We start from the raw sequence: 21,959 nt of genomic DNA on the forward strand, positions 1-21,959 counted from the left end.
AGAGGGCAAAGTCGACCCCGCTAGATTAACGTCATAGAAAGGCCATTTCGCGGCTGATCCCTTCGTTTTCCGGCCACGTGACGCCGTAGGAAGGACATGGAGACTATATTGAATTGTAATTACGAATTAGATTGTAGCTTACAATGGGAGCTGTAATTTAATCGGTATAATGCGCACAGCGGAATGAGGAATTGGCGAATGGAGTTATTACAATTGACATAACAGGAATACATCGCTTGACGCATGATTTTAATCGTTTTTATTCGTTCAATAACGTGTTCAATAATGAATTAAATAATGTATTAATTTTATTCATATATATGACTCTAGTAATATTAGTTGATATAGTTGATAGACATTTAAATTAGTTTCAGTTTTAATTAAGCTTCCTATTTGATAATTTATAATATAATATATATTTACTCTATTCTTGATATTTATCATCCCTAGAAAATTATATTGCTATTGAATATTGATCCTGATATTGGTTTTATTATTTCTATAAATTTTAAAATATACTTTTCTATTTTACTTATTTTTTATTTATTATCCTTGAAATAAATTTTTAGAATCCAAGAAAAATGTTTATAAAAATTATCGATAACATAGAATTACATTAAAATTTATTAGTTTCTAAAGTTGACATTGTTTTAACTTCGAGTAATATGTTCGAGCAGCGGCGATTAGTATGTCCTTCATATTCGTCGGACAAGTCGCCGCCCCGCTTGTTTTGCACCCGATAGTGTCCTATCGTTACCGTTACATTCATCCACGCTGTGACGCGTCTTTTCGTCAGACTCGACTCGTTATCTGCGTGTAAATAGAAAGATGTGCCACCTCGCGCAGGGAAGAGATAAGTGTTTCCGGTCGTTAAGGTCTGACGGTCGGGAAGCGGAACATTTTTTTTTAGAAGCGATATTCTTGGCAACTGCATTTTCGGTCGAGCGAGAATTAATGATCCTGATCCTGAGCATGATGCGCATCCTGAATGTTTTTGTCTCTCGTTTTTTTCAGACTTAAACCTGTGGAACAAGAGCATCAGTCAGCGCTGGCGGAAGCTGCGGCGAAGATGCTCCATCCAGGAGTCGTCGGAGCCGCAGGAGGCGCTGATACAAGGTGGTGGGAATCATGGTGTTATACACGCGGTACGGTCGACACCGGCCAGCAGAGAGGCCTCGCCGGCCGCAAAGAGTCTTCAGGATGGGAACTCGCCGAAGAAACTGCTGCAAACTAGTTCTTTGAGACTGCCAGGTGAGTTTAGATTGATTGAAAATTAAATTACTTTTATTTTCAATTATTATCGTTAAATTTTATCGTTAATACAATGTCCAAACATACATTATTAGATCAGTGATTTATTTTCCGGAAGTATAAAAAATTAAAAAATTTAAAAGAATATTGAAACAAAGATTAAAACTCGAAGTAAGCATTAAAGGAGGGAAATATATATGTTATACTACACAATTACGAGACAGATGATGCTTTGTACGTATATTCTATTTAAATACGCTTGCAGGTACGACAAAGGGCATCGCCGACATCCAGCATGTGCTCCGCAGCAAGTTCAGCAAGATAAACGCCGGTATCAGGAAGCGAAAGGCCCTCAGCGTGACGGAAGTGTTCCCACAACAAAAGGACAATGCCTCCAACTTCTACGTGCCAAGTCCACTCACCTCATCGTCCAGTCAGACCTTCGAAGACAACCGTTATGACTCGAGCGAGCCCACGTCTCTTCCGCCCTATCCCTTTCACGATAATTTGGAAACTCTGGCGGAGAACAGCGTTCCGAACTCACCTCACTGCGCCAGCCCTCTCACCGCCGGCAACGGCGACGCTTTCACCTACTCCGAGAGCAACTACGAGCAAAAGGACTATTACGAGAATGTGACGTTTCTCGCCAGGTCCTCGCCGTCGTCCTGCTGTTCGAGAACCAGGCCCGTTCTCCAGCGCAGCCACTCGGAGAACCGCGACGCCAGCGTGCCCGATCATTCTTACGAAAACGTGCGCTTTCAACGGGTCGAAGTCCCGGCTTCGGCAAGTCCTTACATAGGCAGACACTTAGCCAGAAGCAACTCTGAGACCAGGGATCACTCTTACGAAAATGTGCACTTCCAGAAGAACATCAGGACCAGGAATCAATCGGAGCCGTCGTTCGAGGAAATACACATACCTAGAATTACGCCCAGAAAAAGATCGATTGACTTCAAAGTCGGCGGTCAGGTGAACAATTACTTAGGCGATGCTACGCTGAGCGCCGGCAGTTGTAGTAAAGAGGATGCACCATCTAGTCTGACAACGGATAGAAGTCCTGGTAAGAGAAACCCAAGAAGGCTCAACAGCAGGAGCGTTGCGAATATTCCTAGCTCTTCCGGGGTGAACTTGAAGACTTGGCAAGTGAGTAAATTTTACTTAAAGAATCTCTGAAAGATCTTGCATATACTTGATGAAAAAAACACTGCCAAAAATAGCGAGACTAAAAAATTCGCGCACAAAGAAATTGATGCTTCAAAATTAAATTTCAGTTTAAAGGAATATTTGCGTGTTGATACTTATTCATATAATATTAAACTTTATTTATATTTTCCTCGCGTTTGTAGTTCGATTAAAAAATGTGCGATTTCTTTTTTAGGGTACTCAAGACGCAGACGAAGGTTTAAACACGGACTCGGAACTCGAGGACATCGACGAAGCTGCCGAGGGCGAAGAGTCGCGCTTTTGTACTTTGCCAAGACCGGGCAAGTGCGGTGCATCCTACACGATACTGACTGCTAAATTTCTCAAGGGTCCCGGACACAAGGGACTCGGCTTCAGTATTGTCGGCGGAACCGACAGTCCTCGCGGAAACATGGGGATTTACGTGAAAACCGTGTTTCCCAATGGCCAAGCCGCTGACTTAGGCACTGTCAAAGAAGGTAAAGACAATTGATTAACTATATACATTAAAATTTTTTTCAATTTTTATCATTTTAAATATCTAAAATGAAAACATTCTTTGTGAGACGATGTTTACGCGAATCGTTTAACATTGGAAAGATCTAAATCGATCTTTTTATGAAATGAATGTCAAAAATTACGCTCTTCTTTTTTGTAAAAGAAATGTGTTTTAAACCAAAAATACAGTTTATCGTATGCTATAACAAAATTTTAAACAAGTTTCTTTCTGAATTAAACATTAACATATTGTCAATTTATTATTTGTTATATGTACATTTTTTTGGTGATTCTTAAAAATTCCTAATTTTATTACACATCATGTTTCTCTTACGTACATATGTATGCACATATATTATCATATTTACAAACAAGATACTTTAAATAACTTTGATAAATGTGTTTGCAGGGGACGAAATTTTGTCGATAAATTCGAAACCTCTTCATGGCATGACCCACGCCGAAGCGATCGCCGAATTCAAGTCTGTGAAGGCCGGGGATGTCGTTCTGCACGTAGGACGTCGCGTGAACAAAAAGAAGAGGGAATCACTGACTCTGGTGCCGGTTAATTCTTCCGCCCCGAGACAGCCTGTCACGTGAATTCGCACAAAAGTTTCAATGACAAACAGTTTTTTTACTATCACTTTCACTAAACTTTCGCAAATTTCACATTTTGCGAATATGAATCGTATAGAAGCAATACCGATAATTATTGCTGCAACAATGCTGCAACGCGAAAAATCGAGGCAGGCTGTAGTGTGATTTACTTTGGTTATTCTAATCCTGTTGACTTGCGAGGCAAATTAATGTTAAATTTTTATTTAAGATTTTATTTTTAGTTTTTATATTTCTAGCTTTATTTAATTAGGTTTTTTATTGAACAATATAAGATTGCTTATTCCAAATTTGATATATTGAAAACAATTTAGAGAAGGCAGACATCGATCAGTTTTTCTACTACGCATTAGAAATTTTCATTATTTTATGAATTGCTACAGTTTTGTAACATAGAACATTTTTAGTGGAATTTTTCCAATCATATTTCCATTTTTTTAAAAGTCTGAATATCTTATATTAAGCATTTATTTTATATTAAATGTGAAAAGTGTAAAAAAATGTATCAGATCTATATTTGATTTCTGGATTAACATTTGAAAAGATGACAAAGTTAATTACGCGTATTTGTGTCTACGATCACTTTCAATGAAATTATCAAGAGATTCCTTCAATATTTATACATATCTAAAACGAGGGTCTTGCGAGGAAAATGAGAAGCGCTTACAATTGTGAATCGAGGCATTATCAAGAGCAAACGATCTTTATCTTTATGCTGCTCTATCTCATCGATATAAGGATGATTCAAAACTGATTGCTCTTTAATACAACACACGTGTAAAGAGAACGAGTCGATGATAAGCAATGTCTCACTTTGGCTTGACAAACATAATCAAACGATGAGGCGGATGATGAATCAAAACGCGTGTTAATCGTATAATACGGCTGACTTGCTCAGTGCTCGCTATATCGAACATTAATATTTATCAATTACTCACATAATCAATCGTGTAACATTGTCTAAACTTACTAAAGATATTAATGGAACGGAGGATTGCTTAAACCTTTGGCTCAGTCACATTTTTTTATATTTTACTTGAATAAATAGAATGTAGAAAAATTATACACACTGAAAAGAATTTATTGTATGGAACATTATTTATTAAATTGTACTATTGTGTCGTCCTAGCGGCGTAGTAAAGCACTGAAAAAAAAACTATTGGTCGTTTCGCTTTACTAAACGTCTCGCTATTAAAGATTTGATAAGAGGTGTAGCTCGTTAGAGCTGCATTACGCAACGAAGTCCTCCAGTTTGTGATTAACAGATTTATTTTTGTAAACGGGAATACTCTGCGATTTTTGTACAATTGCGAGCAAAATGACATTTATTAATATGTATGCCAAATCAACGAAGTGAACAAAATTCATCGAAATATAATTATATGATAGAGATCTCTCTCACGGCCTGATCGAATAATAGGATGCGTATCTGAATCGCAAAAGTGTAACTCTTCGTCCAAAGGAAATGCAAAGACGTTAAAACTGACGAGAAAGTAGTCGAATTTTTTATTAAATATTTTATCAAATAATCCAGAATGACAACACGCACACAATTAATTTTTTACATAATTATTATCTCGTTTCTTCACTCATAAATGCAGATGCTTTAAAAATTTGACGATTTCTCATCATTTTCTCGGTACTGTCTTAAAGTTTTCTTTAGACTTTTGCATATTTTCAGACATGCGACAGAATGCCCAAAGCCTATGTTATCGCAACGTTAAGAAACGAATTATTTTTTAACTATAGATTAACAAAGATCGTCCAAAGATAAAACCCAAAAAATATTTTTACTACGAAAACGAAAGACACATGTAGAGAGAAGTGTTATATCTATATAAATACACACACACACACACATATATATATTTTGATCGAGCGAGACACGCGTTTATTTTAAGAAAAAGCAACATTATTAGTATCTAGTCGATTTATAATATTTCTTTTTAAAGGCTTTTTTATAGTTGTGATGATAAAAGAAAAATAAGAAAAGAAATTATATATATATACATGCATATAGATATATATATATATATACGGTGATACATATATATATAATTATATATTTCTTATATCAATTTTTCAAGATGTAACGAATTGTATAATCGATTAATAATAATAATGTTTAAGAATTAGAATCGCTGCTAATCCGACAAAGTTATGTTGCAAAAATAATGTGTGCTCTGCTGAACGAACAAGAATATTAATTTTAGACGTTTATTAATATGTGTGAGTCTTGATGAGCGAATAATATAGACGCAAAAAGGAAAGCAAAAATTTAATTTAGAGTTTTTAAAATAAATGGCATTTTATCAAAAATCCGACATTCCGCTTAAAGTAGTTTGTATATCCGTTTTGTTTTACGGATAACAATATGTACTAATATAATAAGGAAATTACATACTGCCTATATATTGTGCTCGTTCGTGGTTTGAGATTGTAAAGATATGATTCTGTAAGAAATTTAGATATAACTGGCACACACACGTATAACTCTGGCCGAGACCACTGACACGCAGCTCTTTCTTGTCTTCCATACTTCTTACAATTAATGTCTAATTCTTTTGTATTTGATTATTCGGACCTTGCAATCGTCGTCACTGATTTGAACTAGATATATATTTAAGAACACAATTTTTTAATTTTATTTACAGATTTTCGAATATTGTACAGATTAAAAAAAATTAAATTTCTATAATTCTTTAGATTATACAAAATTTCGAAAAAATAAATGTTAATTAATATATTAGGTGGTAATTACTTTCAAAGAGTAATATTAAAACAGGGTACTGTTTGAAAGTCATTCATTTTATTGCAGAATTTTGCTAGAAAAAAAAAAAGGTTTTAGAGGATTCCTAAATATATAATCAAAGCTATCTTGAAAAAAAAGATTTGCTTGGGGGTATTTATTTGTTAATAGCGTTCAAAATTATTTTGTAATAGAAAGGTTAAATAAAAGAAAAAAATTTCTTGTCACACAATTTTATTCAACTTTATGCATCGGGCTACATATATGATGTGCAAAAATAGATATTTTAACTTAGTATTACACTAAGAAAAAGTTTTGCACACAAAGATCACGTACTATTCCGGGCTAATAGAGGAACCTCATTAACTTCTTATTTTGCTCTGTGAATTGTAATTAATAATATTAATCAGGAAACGTCGTTGGAATAGCAAAAAATCGTTTCGATTAAGATTATCCTCGGATGCAACCAATGATGCAGCGACATGTCTACATCATGCTCGTGTGTACGCATGCTTGTAATCATCTTTTTTATCAGCGAAATTTGTATCATTCATGACGATATCGGTATGCAGACAAATTTAAGTGCATAATTTAACTCGCATTTGTACACTTGCGATGCGAAGCTATCAATGTATTTTATATATTTAATACGCGGGTTTGAGAACGAAGAAATAAATAAATCGCATGATGAAAACGCTTATTGTCTATGTTATCATTATTAGACAACACTTGTTTACTGGAAAACTAAGTCGTGATTTTTACTTCTTCTTCTCTTTTTTAAAATAAGAATTTTTTTCTTGAATCGCAAGTTAGAGTGCAACTGGTCAGCTATTTTTCCATAAAACGTAGGATCAAACATACGTTTAGTCAACATCTTGTGAGTAATTATCAAGGGTTAGTATCATTGTAGGAAAAGTGACGATTTCGAAGTGAAATCGAGAGCAAACGTGATCACAATCGCGAGAGATCATACTAACGGAGCTGGGCAAATAAAAGCGCGACTTGTTCATTTAATTAAAATATATATATATATATAATAAATCAAAGGTCGTCAATATATTAGTTAATGGTTAAATAAAAAATATACATACATTCCGTGTATCACAGAATAGGATAAAAGCAGGAAAAACTGTGCTACAAATTGAAAAAGAATTGCAAAAAAGTTTGAAGCTTAGAAGAGAAAAATTTTTAATGCACCAATAAAAAGTCTATTTGTAAATTATTTTCTCAAATATTATATAAATATTTGAATAAAAATTATTAATGAACACAATTATAAATAATAACTCTTATATAACTTTGTAATAAAAAGATAAAAATTTTTTATTAGTATTTTCTTATATTTTATATATTTTTATATATTTTTGTTTATGTTTAAAATTTTATATTTATATTTATATTTAATTTATATTTATTTTTATTTTTATTATATTCTATTTTTATATTTATTATATTTATTTTATATTTAATTTATATTTAATTTTAAATTTAATTTTACTTTATACTTAATTAATGTTTTTTATTTTAGCTTTTTTTTTTAGCGTTTTTTATTTAGCTTTTTTTCATAAAACGCGATATTATTTTCTTTTCAAGATATATTTGTAAATACTTTTAAAGGTTTTTATTAATTACACTGCAAAAATTCGGTAAATTTACAAAAATAAGATGATAAAATGATAAATAACGATAATGTATTAAATATATTAAATAAATTTTGTGAAATAAAATTTATGAAATATAACTGCAAAAAATTTATTTCGTACATTTCCATTATTTGTCGTGTAATTTTTACATCTTATTTGTGTAAATTTACTAAATTTTGTAAAGTGTATAATGCGAAGTTACAATTCTTTATCTCATTTTATAATGCCATAAATTTGATAATATTATAGTGATAATTTTTTGCCACTATCAAAACTTCAAGATATTATCTGAGATCACGATCATGCTAATTGCAAAGATTGAATTACCATAATTAGTCTTTGAAAAGCAGCAGTAGGACGAAGCGAAAATCTTTTTTCTATTGCCCAGCTCCGTGTGCAAGTATAGTCTACGTGCGGCACTTTAGCTCTAAAGAAAAGGGTCGCCAGTATAGCATTCTGTACGACCGAATTCTCGCACCTCAGATCTCGTTAACGTGCTGATGAATGTTGTACGCTCTTCCGCCTCTCCTGGACTCTCTCGGTACGACGACCCGATGCTGCGGCACAGCGGCCTCCGCTTCAAGTTTTCTTTTAGCCTCCTCGGTCGCGTTCTTCTCAATTATCAAATCGGTCGGTTTGGAGTAAACGAAGGTGGTCTCCATGCCGTTGGACTGTCCGATAGTCGCCGAGCCTCTCAAAACGTTGTCCTGAGCGCTCAATAGTTGCTTAAACCTCTCGTCGTTCTTTTCAGCCTGGATGTCCATCATGTTGCGTGCCGATCTCGAGGTTGTGGTGGCGTCGTTGGTTCGTTGTTGCTGCTGGTCCTGAGATCCATTCTCTTTGTTTGTCAGATTTAGCTTTGGATTGAGATTGAGACCCAGCCATTGAGTGAACAGCGCGATACCGTGCTCGGCGCTGGCGGACACCGCGGCGATTATCTCGTCGGTGTTCAGAGTGTCTTCTTCGTCCTCCGACGTATCGACGGGTTCCGTCGTCTCCGTGATGCTGCGCAGGATTTTTTTGAAAAGAAAAAAAGGAAGAAAAAGAAATAATGAGAAATTGTGTTGAGGCTAATTATGATTTATGAATGCTCTGAGGTGGAAGATCGCAGGGGTACTCACGCGGCCACTTCCACCTGCCGGACACCTTGATAGAAATTGAAACATCCCATGTAATATGTGGCCTGCGGCGTGCTCAACAAAGCCGGCTCGATCACCATACAACCGTCGTAACCGCCGAAGTCAGATTGCTTTATCGATGTAAATCGTGCGCAGATTTGCGCCAAGTCCGACAAGAGATTCATGCAAGTCGGTTTATTAGCCGCATTCGCTGCAAAAGTATCGATATTGAAGATTGCCATTTTAATTTTATCTGATCAGTTAATTGCTTATGTTAGCTTACGTAAAAAAAAAAAAAAAAAAAAAACATAAACATTAAATTTTTATTCCAACTTCTACTTTCACAATTAAATTTTATAATTCAAATTCAGTTCATGTACACACAGAGTTCAGTATTTAAATTAAATGCAAAATTTAATAATTCGAATAATTTAAAATAATATTAAAGTACAATTTTATTTCATTTAAAGTTGAAGTAAAAAATTCTTATTATTATTGTGACTACTTGCCAATCTTTATTGTCGCATTGTGAATAGGATTATCGCCGTAGCTCAGATTTAAAGAGACATTCTGTTCCCTCTGTTTGATGTTGATGCAAGCCGGGCCACCTAGATCGATCGTGGCTGTCAAGTTCAATTCGACACAGCACAGACAACCGGAAGTCTGGCACAAGCACTTGGACTGCGGCGTGGCCGATCTCGCTTCGACTTCCGGCAAATTCCACGAGAGCAGGGTCTCTGCGAGCAAGAACATGCGTATGTATGCGTGTGTGTGATAAGGGACGTGTACGGCAGAGAAACTCGGAACAGAGAAATCGGAACGAAACGAAAGTCGCCGCCGATCGAAAGTCAAATGGAAGCCAAATTTCTACGCGTTTCACTACGCCGTAAAAGTTTCCTTTGAATACTCTCTCGGAGGCTGGGAATGACGAATCAGGCTGTGACATTCGAAGCGTTTATGACCACAATAGGTCGGAGAACTACACCTGGGTGCTAAGTGTGCCAATGTAGATTTTTATCGGCAAACTTTCTCGCGCGATGTCGGACCAAGCCGCCGAATGACAGTTTTGAGAGCATCTTTCGTCAAGTTTCACCGACGATAAAGATAAACAATAGAGACAAAGCTTAGAGAAAAAAGCGTAGCATCGAGTAATGTAAATTAAAAGTGAAATTACATCTCTAGTTTAAATTGTCACTTTTATTGTATGAGAAGAATTTGGTTTTTTTACCTCAAAGTGGAATTAATTCAAAATCGTGAAATGTATTTTAAAAATCAACACGTCTAAAAATATAAAACAAAAGAAAAATTCTATTTTTCTTTCTTAGAAAATAATAATTTTGTATTATAAAAAGTAACTCTTGTATTTCTATAATAAAGTCGTGTTAACGATACTTTTAAATAAAACAATACTGTATTTTTTTATTGTTTTACTTCTAAACAAACTAAAATCTAGATTTATGAAGAGAATAATTTCCATAATATGCATTCTTATTTTGTCACAAGATAAAACAAAACGTTTCATTTTATTATATCAAACAGCAATCAATTGTATAAATTTCGTTAATAGTTTTTTTTTTTACAATTGCGTTTATTGTGTGAAATCCAAAACAATCCAAAACGACATTACGATCGCAACCGCACCGACAGCAAACGTAGCAAGCACGTGCACCCGTGTTATTCATGCGTTGAAATCTCCGATTGTCGGCGCGCGTCAAAATCACCGGGCGCGAATTCTCGCACTGGCGTTTTCAATCGCATTTCACAGTACGTTCCAACTGCTCACCAAGCAATCCAGCGGACGCGACAACCACCAGTGTGACCATCAGCACCAAAATCGTGGCCTTCACCGCCATGATGTTCTCCAAAATGTTATTCGCTTAAAAAGATATTTATTTCTCAACGGAGAACGATCACGCCCGATCCTTCGATCGAGTGACAGTCGGATGATCGAGATCGCGGTACTCTCGCGCGAGAGACGGACGGACTGACGCGCGGATGAAAAGATCTTCGAAGATCCTGCCCGGCAAAGAAGAAGCTTAAATCTGGACACGGCGCCGGTTCCGCGGGTGTCGGATCACCGACCGGTCCGACGGTCGGCACGAAAACAGGGGACAGGATTGGTCAAAACCGTCACGACGGTGGGGTAGCCGCCGGCACCATCGGTGTGCGGCGCGACGCGACGAGGGGGCAACATAACAGCGGACAACGAACCCCATTTGGGTGACCGGGTAACCTCCTTCTTTCGCCGGCCTGGTACGAGAGGGGTCTCAAGGCGCCGTGCCCCTTCTGCGACGCGTCATGTTGCCCCATGTCGCGTTGGTGTAGAGTTTGAATGGAGGACAAAAGATATTGGGCTACTCTTCAGGGAGTGTCACTCGTGGCATAGTATTGGAAGATGTTGATCTTCAAAACGCTTTTTACGAGGTCGCCCAAGCTTCGGGCATTTTAGATACCATAACGCATCTGTGATCTTCTGGAAATCGAAGAAATAAAGATTTCCTCCTTGAATGTTCTTCCCCGGAATTGTCGCCTTCGAGCTTTTCACGCTCTCACGCGTAATTCTTTACCGTGAAGCCAAACGTCTCTTATTAATTGTCGTTGTCATAAATTTTCCATTGTCACAAAACTGAGATATGATAAACAGATAATTTTCTATAAGACTTCAAAGGCATCAGAAAAACTTATATAGATGGTTAATTCGATATAAGCATTAATCACACGTCAAATATTTTTTCATATTTTGTCAAACAATTATATGTTCTTTATCGAATAAATGCTCTACTTTTGAATTTAATTATTAACATTACCGATTTCTTGCTTTCTAGATTTCTGTATGCATTACTGCGCAAAATTGCCTCAAACAAGAGAGCGCTAAGACATATAACGCGCCCAAAAAGCACATTCTACTTTGCGCACGGTCGTTTTCTAATTTAATAACACGCCACGCATCGTCGGACATTTCTTTCTTTCTGTGCGGAAACCTTCTCCTCAGCTTTCACCGATTGAAGAAATGTTGCAGTCCACCATTTGACTCGCATAAAATCACTTACGATTCCAGTCTATCGATTACAGTGCATGTCGCATTCTTTTTTCGCGGACGAGCGTGGGCGCGGTTCATGCGCGCCTACAAGACGGGAAATGGAGCGAAATGTGTACCGACGTGACCACAGAGTGGGCCGAGTGAAAAGATATCTCTCTCGAGTCGAGCGTTTCTCATTAGAATAAACCCAATTTCTTATAATAGCAAAAGTGTTGTTTTATTATTTATTTGTAAAAATTATTCTCTAGTAAGAAACGTTATTAAAGGTATGTTAAATTTCACGCGGTGAAGTTTACATTTTTATTTAAAAAATAAATAATCAGATAGTCGAACTGAAATATAAAATAAAGCTAATAATCGAGCTAAAAAGTGAGGATTTCTCTCGCAAGTTATGCAATTATATCAATGGCAGAGCAACCCAGTTATAATTTGCCCCGTCATTGATCATGAGCAAGAAAACGAACATCGATTAGATAATTGTATAAATAATGGCTTTGGTAAAACGTCAATATCACGAACATGCGATTACTCCGCCTTAATCGCTCCATGATTCTAATCGACAAGCGCAACTGCACATCAGAATCGCCCGCTTCTTTTTTTTTCTCAGAGAGATGCAGCCGCAAGAAATGCATCCGAAAGACAACAATTATCCCACCACGTTACGTAAAAACTCGTTTGTTCCCCGCCCGATTGGAGTAACCCACATATTGCTGGGTCGTTCATTTCGGTCATTGATTTAGAAACCTCCGATGATCGAATTATTATCCGAGATAGTGATGGAATTAACTCGACGTCCTTAATTTGATTGAATTATCGAGGAAATTTATACATTAAAAACTTCTAAAAACAATACGAAATTTTTCAATAAATAATTATTTTCAATTGCATCATAGTGTTTGCTTAAAATGTCTAAAATGCGCTTGAAAATTTCACGTATTCTATAAGCACTTGTGCTCAAATAATTGTAAACATTTTTACTCAAAATTTAATTTGTATTATACGCAAACAAAGATTTTTTTTCTCTATTTTTATTTCTTGGACTATTTATAAGAAGTCTTATTATATACACGGAAAAAAAAGATATTCTTATTTAAAAAATATCTTTATTTTTAATGTGAAAATCTTGAAACGAGATTATATTGCTTTAAACAAAGAAAACTGGCTTGAATGAAGTCATTTTATATAGTTCAACCAAGAAAAAAATATTCTTATTATTTAAGAATAATTTTCTTGAATGGAAAAGACAAAATGTTGGATAGAAAATAACATATTTGTCAAATAAAAGATTATAATTTTCTTAGAGTAAAATTAAATATTGTATTCTCCAAGTGATCATTATAAAATGGAAATAAGACTATAGTATTGTTAAAATTTAAGATTATTAAATTCTCATCGGAAGATTATAAATTGTTGCGTATATGCGAAACAATAAACGCGTTAATTTGAGTATATAAGCTTTGATTTGACACTACTTTTTTTCCGTGTACTTGAAGTATGTATCACTTTTGATACTATTCGCGATGGACTTAACGCCGTCGCTATCGACGATTTGACCGGGCATTAGCGAACAAATAAGCAAATATTAACCAAGGTAAACCACTGGTCACACACATCTGGTCACTACTTTCTTCGACCCACTAACCGGTGAAAGGCCCCTCCTTAACCGCCAAAACACGATTCCGTGTATCGCTCGGAGAGTTCCATGAGACGAGCGAACAAATGTACGAACGTACGAACGAGCGTCTGCATTAATTTTGTGTTGCATTCGCGTCGCTTGCCGCGTGTTCCGGATATTTTTTCTCTTTCTTCTCCCAGACAAGACGAAACACCCGCAGAGACTGGACGCGCACGAAAGTAGGTCTTTGGATAGAATTTGTGTCGCGAATTGATGTATTCGCGTGAGTTTATTGACGTGCCGTCGATAGATTGTTGCCGCGGAAAAATTGGAAAATACCAAGAAAAATTTAAACAATTTGATTGCTCATTAAGCCTTATAATTGGTCCAGTAAATCTAGTATGTCTGTTGATGTTAAAATTAATATTCGTATAACACGTTTTAATGATAGTTAAAGTAGTAATAAAATATATTTTAGAAGTTAAAAATGTTGACTAACAGTTTTAGTCTTTTACTTATACAATTAGTCTTAAAAAAATTTAAAGGATTAATAAGGATAATATAAAAGTCAATGTGAAATAATGCATCACAAACTATTCACTTTGCAATATAATTTTATTCGTAAAAAATTGAGTTTTGTTATTATAGCAATCGTAAATTGTATTTATTAAAATTTGTAGTGTAAATGAGAAAGCTTAATTTAACTGCGACTATATGTGTAATATATGTAATTGTGATTATACGTAATAATAAAATTTTTATTAAAATTGTTTGTATTATAATATTTTAAGTAAAATAAATTGTAGATTCTACAAACAAAAATTTTTGTCATAAAAAATGTTTATCTTAAAATTTAAGACTCACTTTTCTAGTTACTTTTCTTCGGATTTTTGGACAAATAAAAAGTTTCTTCTAACATATTCTTAAATATTTTTTAAATCCGTTTTCTTAGTTTATCCCGGTTGTTTTACTTGTTATTTAGTTTTTTTTTAATGATAATTTCTTTTTAACGAGTTTAAGTAAGTGCACAGATCATCATGACATAAGTACAGAGATCACATCGCCAAAGAAGCCTGTCGCTTTTTCTGTCGGAATCCGGACGTAATTAACGGATGACGGAAGTCACCGGCATGACTTCCCCTCTCTCGAGTTATTTTCGTACTCGTTGAATCATCTCGGACCCTCTTCATTCATCCGCGCATACCGCGGGCCTCTGATACCGGTTTGCGGAGAGATGGAAAGGCGTGTTCCCGCTCTCGACGTCGGGACGACGGCGACGGCAACGACGTCCGAATGAAGAACGATAAGGAATCGGAAGCGAACGAGGCGACGATTGGCGCGGACCACCTCTGATTTACCTAGAGCGCATTAGAATGTTTAATAATCCTAGCAGCAGCTTGACGGCAGGTGGTGGTGGCCTGACCGACTTTTAAAGAAACCTTGGGGGGAGTTGGGCGGCATCTTCAGTTGGACATTGGCCTCCGTAAGACGAAGAGTCAAGGAAAAAGAGCCGTAGGGTGCAGAAGACAGGAGAGCACAAACACAGCTGCCTCCTCGGATTTCTTCTCAACAATCAACAGGTAAATAGAGTAGAATTTGTCAATCTGAGGATTCAGAAACCGGAAAACGTGCTATAAAATTGAAAGTTGCTCTTCTACACGCGGCAATTAATTTTATAAATCATTCTACAATAAGATAAAATTTGTATCTCATATAGACAAAGGCAATAAAAATATATTCTTTTTAATTATTTTAATGTTATACAAAATTGACATATAAAGTTTATAACAAAATTTATCTACTATTTAAAGAATTGTTCCATAGACAAGCTTAAAAAAAAATAACAAGTCAATACTAAATTTAATCAATCTAAGTCTAATATATATAATTATATGAAGCAACATATTATTGATTTACATATTAATTATCTATTATTCATTAGGATTACTGAATGAATGTAGATTGATATACCAAATCCTAGAAATTAGAAATCGCATTAACGCTAAATCAATTTCTCGTACTATTACTTCCGTGATTCGTGATTTCCTTTACAAGACACCACGATTAATCGGTCGATTTCATGGCAGTGTACCTCAGTTTATATTCAACACCTTGACTGTACGTAACGCGTTTTATAACGGTGACACGAGTATATATCTCCCGCGTATATAGAGGCACGCGTCTCTTCAATTGTGCTACTAAAGTCTGCCGCTAAGTCTAGAGTAGTGCCCGATGCACGCCTTTGACCGTGACCGAGATTTAGGTCAACCGGTCGTGAACAGATGAGAGGAATTCGAAACCGGAAAAAAATCTGTCTCTTTGTTTTAAAATTATTTGTCTAGTTATTTATATAAAAAAAAAATTATTTAAAATTTTGCCTTGTTTAAAGTAGATCTTTACGAATCAGAAGATAGAAAAATTCGAGAATTATACCGCTCTATCTCGACGATTGACGAGCGGAACGAGTGTTTCTATTGTTCGTTGACATTAACTATGCATAATTATAGAAAATGGGAGAAAGAGTTATGAAAAAAAATACGTTGAATAAACTTTTTTAATGCGTATCCTTTGTGGCAAATTCGATAAGACTTCACGAAAATTTTAATATGTAAAGTAAATATACTGAAAGATTTCGCTAACATTATTTTCATGAAAATGTAAAAATTTCGAAAATTTTTATTAATTAAATAAATGTTTATCAAAAAATTTTATTTGTAAGTAAAAATTAATTTTGAACACGTTTTTATAGACATTTAAGTTTATTGATTTGTTTTATTATCAATTAGCTATAACATTTATATCTAGTTAATATAAAATATTAATTGTAGTCACAATTATTTATATTATGCAAAATATTTCAATAGAAATAATATTTAATTGCATAGTAAAATAATATATTGTGTGAAAATTTATCATAAAACGACAAAGCATTTATGGAGATAATTTAGAATTTATGTGGTTTCTGATGTTTGCGTCGGCATGTGCGTAAAATCTTTGTGTTTTTACGATTTCTATTGTTATGTTTTTTTTTATCTGAACAAAAGAAACGCTAATGAGTTTAGAACGTGCGCGCGTGCCGCTAAATACAAAACGAATAGATTGAAATATACTAATCACGTTCTTAACATTGTTTCTAGAACAAGCAAAAACATGCGATTATCAACGATTTTTGAGCTGTTGCTGATTCTCTTGTTGGTGGCCTTCGCGGCTTACGGTCGTGTTATCGGTAAGAAGAATAATAAAGCAAAGTAAAAAGAATAAAGAGAAGTTTAGTAGAAAAACAAGAAATAAATTTTAAATTGAATTATTTTAATACAGATGAAATGCAATGGTTGAAATGTTTCAAATATAAGAAAAATTATTTTACGAAAAACACAGTTTTCTAATATCAATTACAATACTTTGAAATTATAAAATTTGTGTTTTTTTTTTTAATTATAACAATTACAGATCGCAATGAGGTGTCACATCGAGTGGTTCGCGCCGTAAATAATGTGAAGCAGATGGATACAATAGGTTTGCCAACGATGTCGTTGAAGCAGGCGGCCGACAGCGTGAACCGATATTGCACCTGTAATGAGAACATCTGCAATTGCTGTCGAGACTTTCACATACCGCTTGTACAGTTGAAAGGACCGGGTAATTATTAATGCAACGCAATTGTGCACGAAAAATGAAAGTGCAGCGAAAACGCATACGGAATGCGTTTGTTATCTATTGTACTGTGTCATTGTCTGTCACACATATTGTAACGTTATACATTTTATGCCAAATCAGATTAAATCTTGTTATAGACGATCATAAAATACATCATATTATTTTCTTATAATTTATGAGAGAACTTTTGCATTTGAATTTTCAGGATGTGCCTCGCTACAGTACTTACAGGGTGACAATCTGGCAGTCCAACTCAGCTTCGGTGACAACATATTAACTAGCACGATCGTTAACGGTAAATACGTATAATAACGGTAACGATTCACAGTTCTCTCTCCCCGCCACTTTCTCTAATTACCTCATTACAATAATCAATAGTCCGCACAAATCATTTTTTGCAGGGTAAATTTAAACGAATAACAACTTGAAAATACGACTTACGGTAAATTACGTAAATTATATGTTACAAAAATGAAAAAATTAATTATTACATTAAACAATTGATAAAAAGATTCGTAATTTAGTAAGATTTTGATAATGGTAGATTTGGAATAAATTATAACTATAAAATTATATCTGTCAGAACAAAATTTGGCTCGGTTAATAATATGCATTCGTGTTTTCTTGTTGAACATTAAGTCATAAAAAAAAAACAAATAGCGCTCTGCTTGATAGCATTAGCAGGCAAAGTGTGTTAATTGTATATAAATGAATAGACATTTGGTAGATTTAGCATAACGTCCAGGAAGTGATTCAACTTTCACCCGATATACGTATGTCTATGCAAATCGGCAACAATGAAGAATATATTCATCACAGCAATTCATATTTTCTTTTAAAGAATCCGATATTTCATTTACATATATAAAATATTTTTTTACTTTTTACATACATTACAAACATTAAACTTTAAACAAATTGCATATTATCACGCTAGTTTTAAATTTAATATATATATAATAGTTTCAAATGTAAAATCAATTTCTCTGAGATGAGTTTACGAAAAATTTATAAACTTAATAGTGATGTCTATATAAAAGATGGGCATTATTCGGGAAATTTGTGTCAATCTAATGTAGTGAAAGTATTTATATTGATAATTTTAAAAATGTCGATCTCAAACATATTTCATTCTTCTATTGAGGCCAATGGCCTCAATTTGCTTGAATTAGATAAGTAATATTTAATAGAAGTCATTTTAATGCATAAAGAATAGATTCAAGATGTCTTAAATAATATATTTAAATTAAATTAGATACGATAGGAAGCCAAAACGTCAGATTTCCGTGCAATAAAATTTGTATTATATTACAAAAACAGCTTACAAATAACAGACGTTTCTACCTGACATCAGATTATCTTCAGTGTCAAAAGAATAAAATAGGAGACGCAACGCAAATATTTGCTATGATTTACGTCATTAAGGCAAGATTTGGTTCGCACGATTAAAATAATAAATTACATAGTTAAGCATAAAGTTGAAATATTGATAAAATTCATTATACAGGTGTTTGACAATATGTAAAAGAGAAGATAGAAGACACAGAAGAGATGCCACATAAAATATGAAACATATAGCAAATGTTTGCGTTGGTTTCCTATTTTAGTGTTTTGACAGTGAAGTTCGACATCAGGCGTTTACGTTATCGTATCTAATTTGATTGTTTAATCAGCTGAGCCTTTATATTTCCATACATTTAAATTAGATTTTTCTTTGTTTCTAATTTATTAGAGATCTTATTATGCGTTCTAAAATAATTAGTTTCAATAATAATTATATAATATATAAAGTTGTGTATCGAATATTATGAATTTCAGGAAAAAGTCCGAGGCCTGTATGTGTACCGCTACCAGGTGGTTTTACTAAATTCTGTGGCCGGATTTATTCTATCCAACGTGACGCGAGAAATCATTTCAAAGCTTGCCTCGGCCTGGAATTGCAGTCGGCTACTGAATTAGAAGCTAGCCTCCGCGTTAGTTGCTTCAGGTATTAATATATTATTAATATATTAAAACGTAACAATAACCCTTTAATATTCATTCTATTCCAATTTCATAACAGTTATGAAATAATAGAAAAAAATATTGTGGAAAATAAACGATTTAGTATATAATACATATTTATTAAAAATATTATTATAATAATTGCATGCTTAATTCTAGATTCGGTCCAGATGGCTTGAAACTCCGTCCAGCCGAGCCACTTCCTGATGTCGAGGCAGAATCAACGGAAGAAGATGATGATGATGACGATTTCTTCGGCCTCGGTACGGATGATGATGACGACGATGACGACGAGGACGATGAGACGCTTTCTACGAATTCTGTTCCCAATGCTTCGGGAGTCGATGACGTCCAAGGATCGGATGACGACGACGATGAGGATGACATTTTGGGTTTCAGCGCTATTCTAGACATCTTCACCGGCGACGACGACACCCCAAAGAGACCGAAAGCTACTACTGCAGCGCCATTGTTGGAATTCACTATACCGATTCTGCCGAGGCCAACGACGCCAACGCCACTGGACGAGTCCACTTTTGCCAACGAGTTGGAAAACAATGACGACGAAGAACTGGAAGACAACACTCATGAACCCGGCAAGGCGGAGGAAGAAGCAGGCACCGCACTGACCGAGAACAACATCGACGAAAGTACTGTCGAGAGCCAAGAACAAATCACGGAGGCTTCTAACAAAATCGCGTATCTTGCAAAACCCGACAAGGACACCGCCAACAATGACGTGAAAAAGGGAGTCATCGGGGAAAAAAAGAAACCCACTGTAACGTCGACCAGCGTTAACGCTATCCACGATCCTGAAAAACCTGTGAAGAAACCCATCAAGGACGAAAACAACGAAAACGCCGATGATGACGATGATCTTTTAGACGACGATGACGACGACGAGGATGATGAAGATGAAGATGAAGACATCGACGACGATGATGATAAGGATGATGAAGACGAAAACGAAGAGGACGAAGACAAAATAGAAGATGAAAAACACGAGGAGCAAGAGTATGACGAAGACGAGAAGGATCTTGCTGATCTAGCTGATGATGACGACGATGAAGAGGAAGAAGCCGTGTTAAATGCTTTCATGCAGACTGGGAAAAGTAAAAAAGACAAAGGAAACGCGAAAAATCAAACTGACACTGATGAGGATTATAGTGTAGAGTTTTTGGCTAGAAAGAGGCATCCAAGTGAAAGTCGTCAGAGCAAAATCACGAGGTTTTAATATGTACAGAGCTGTGCCCCAGTCAGTAGGATAATCGGAAGTCGAAGAAAGCTCGTCCTTTTTATCGCAAATTTGTTGTTCCAATAAAACTTCAACTTCGTTTTATTGGCTCAGCGAATTGCTCGTCGAAGATCTGAATTGGTATACATAACTGTGACCGTGTAACCTATTTTTTAATGATAAAATTGTAAGTCATTATTTCTTTTAATAACTAACTGTTATATGAATAGTCGTAATATCTTAATTATTTTACGATGGCTATTATAGAAATGATTTTTATAATTGTTATTAATTTTATTGTTAGAAAATAGGTAATTTACGTTGCTATTATAATTTATTCTTTACGCAATTAATCCCTTATTTATTAAATAACGTGGAAAGTGATACGAGATTTCAGTAAAGAGGAAGAGCTTTCTTCAAAGATAGCTCACGTAAATAGGATACAACGAGAAAAGATTCTTAAAAACAAAATTCTAAAAAGACAGAGATTTTTGTAACACGAGAATCTGTTGTTGAAGAATATTGTTTGCCAGAAGAAGACTCATAGATATATTCATACAGAGTGTTTCATAATGTTCATGCCAATGCTCGTGTGCGGGTAGAGTGCGGTAAACGAATAAAAAAGTCCTTTACCAATTTGCAATTTTCGCAATAATAATTGAAATATTAATTAAAAAGGACGAATAATCGTTGCGCGTGATTAGACTGTGGGCTGTACACTCTAGGCATGACAGCAACGCACGATTATTCATCCTTTTTAATTAATATCTCATTATTATTGCGAAAATTGCAAATCGATAAAGGACTTTTTCAGCTTACATCACTCTACCCGCACACGAGCGTTGGCACGAATATTATGAAACACCCTGATATCTATGAGTTATTCGTGACTTCAGCCATAATAAATTGCTCGATTAGCTTAACGTTATTTATTAAGAGCAAATAAATTATTTATTATTTATATATGTATTTAAGTTATTTATTGACACTGTAATTAAAAAATTTTAATAAATATAACTGTGTATGCTATATCACGTGTCTTTTATATATCTATTAATTTTGCTATTCTTGAATTTTTAATTAGAATTGAATTTTTATTATTTCGTCTTTTATTTATCACTAATAAATTATTCAGCAAAGTAGGGAAAGGTTGGAATGAGATAATAGAATAAAATGGGAAACTTTTGTTCTAGTTTGGAGACTGATGCAATTTTACAAATAATTATTAAAATATTTGTAAAAACGACGTGTTAAATAATCATATTATCTATAATTATATTTATATATTGTTTTACAATTCTGGTATTGATTTGTTATTGTTAATTACTAGCTTGAAATCATTAAAATAAAATT

General features: G+C 34.6%; 3 protein-coding genes across 4 annotated transcripts in view; 2 read left to right on the forward strand and 1 right to left on the reverse strand.

The window, feature by feature from the left end:
- LOC105679837 (uncharacterized) overlaps positions 1-6,995 on the forward strand; it is a 31,655-nt gene extending 24,660 nt beyond the window's left edge. For both annotated transcript variants that reach the window (XM_012380117.2, XM_012380118.2), the window contains 4 exons: positions 1,015-1,251; positions 1,517-2,394; positions 2,630-2,912; positions 3,341-6,995. In XM_012380117.2, the coding sequence (XP_012235540.1) occupies positions 1,015-1,251; positions 1,517-2,394; positions 2,630-2,912; positions 3,341-3,531 (1,589 nt within the window). In that variant the 3' untranslated portion in view covers positions 3,532-6,995. The remainder of the gene's footprint in view (positions 1-1,014; positions 1,252-1,516; positions 2,395-2,629; positions 2,913-3,340) is intronic.
- A 143-nt stretch (positions 6,996-7,138) lies between these two features.
- Positions 7,139-11,096, reverse strand: LOC105679685 (uncharacterized). Its single transcript, XM_012379855.2, has 4 exons — positions 10,840-11,096; positions 9,566-9,793; positions 9,060-9,267; positions 7,139-8,943 (listed from the first exon to the last, which is right to left on the reverse strand). Exons 1-4 carry the CDS (start codon positions 10,907-10,909, stop codon positions 8,418-8,420), a joined length of 1,032 nt encoding a protein of 343 aa, XP_012235278.1. The 5' UTR covers positions 10,910-11,096; the 3' UTR covers positions 7,139-8,417.
- Positions 11,097-14,693: 3,597 nt separating this feature from the next.
- Positions 14,694-21,635, forward strand: LOC105679882 (aspartic and glutamic acid-rich protein). Its single transcript, XM_012380188.2, has 6 exons — positions 14,694-15,291; positions 16,849-16,937; positions 17,162-17,350; positions 17,574-17,663; positions 19,187-19,355; positions 19,532-21,635. The coding sequence occupies exons 2-6, from the start codon at positions 16,862-16,864 to the stop codon at positions 20,604-20,606; spliced, it is 1,599 nt and encodes a 532-aa protein (XP_012235611.1). The 5' UTR covers positions 14,694-15,291; positions 16,849-16,861; the 3' UTR covers positions 20,607-21,635.
- Positions 21,636-21,959: the final 324 nt, after the last annotated feature.

The sequence above is a fragment of the Linepithema humile genome, chromosome 1 (assembly GCF_040581485.1).
Source record: "Linepithema humile isolate Giens D197 chromosome 1, Lhum_UNIL_v1.0, whole genome shotgun sequence".
NCBI lineage: Eukaryota > Metazoa > Arthropoda > Insecta > Hymenoptera > Formicidae > Linepithema > Linepithema humile.

Bases quoted from the DNA above. Each gene is read 5' to 3' on its own strand.
- LOC105679685 (XM_012379855.2), bottom strand. From the start codon at position 10,909: ATGGCGGTGAAGGCCACGATTTTGGTGCTGATGGTCACACTGGTGGTT. The intron at 9,268-9,565 runs GCAAGTAGTCAC...ATACTTTTGCAG, and splicing joins CAATGCGACAATAAAGATTG to CGAATGCGGCTAATAAACCG. The intron at 8,944-9,059 runs GTGAGTACCCCT...AATCCTGCGCAG, and splicing joins CGGCAGGTGGAAGTGGCCGC to CATCACGGAGACGACGGAAC.
- LOC105679882 (XM_012380188.2), top strand. From the start codon at position 16,862: ATGCGATTATCAACGATTTTTGAGCTGTTGCTGATTCTCTTGTTGGTG. The intron at 16,938-17,161 runs GTAAGAAGAATA...TAACAATTACAG, and splicing joins GGCTTACGGTCGTGTTATCG to ATCGCAATGAGGTGTCACAT. The intron at 17,351-17,573 runs GTAATTATTAAT...TTGAATTTTCAG, and splicing joins TGTACAGTTGAAAGGACCGG to GATGTGCCTCGCTACAGTAC.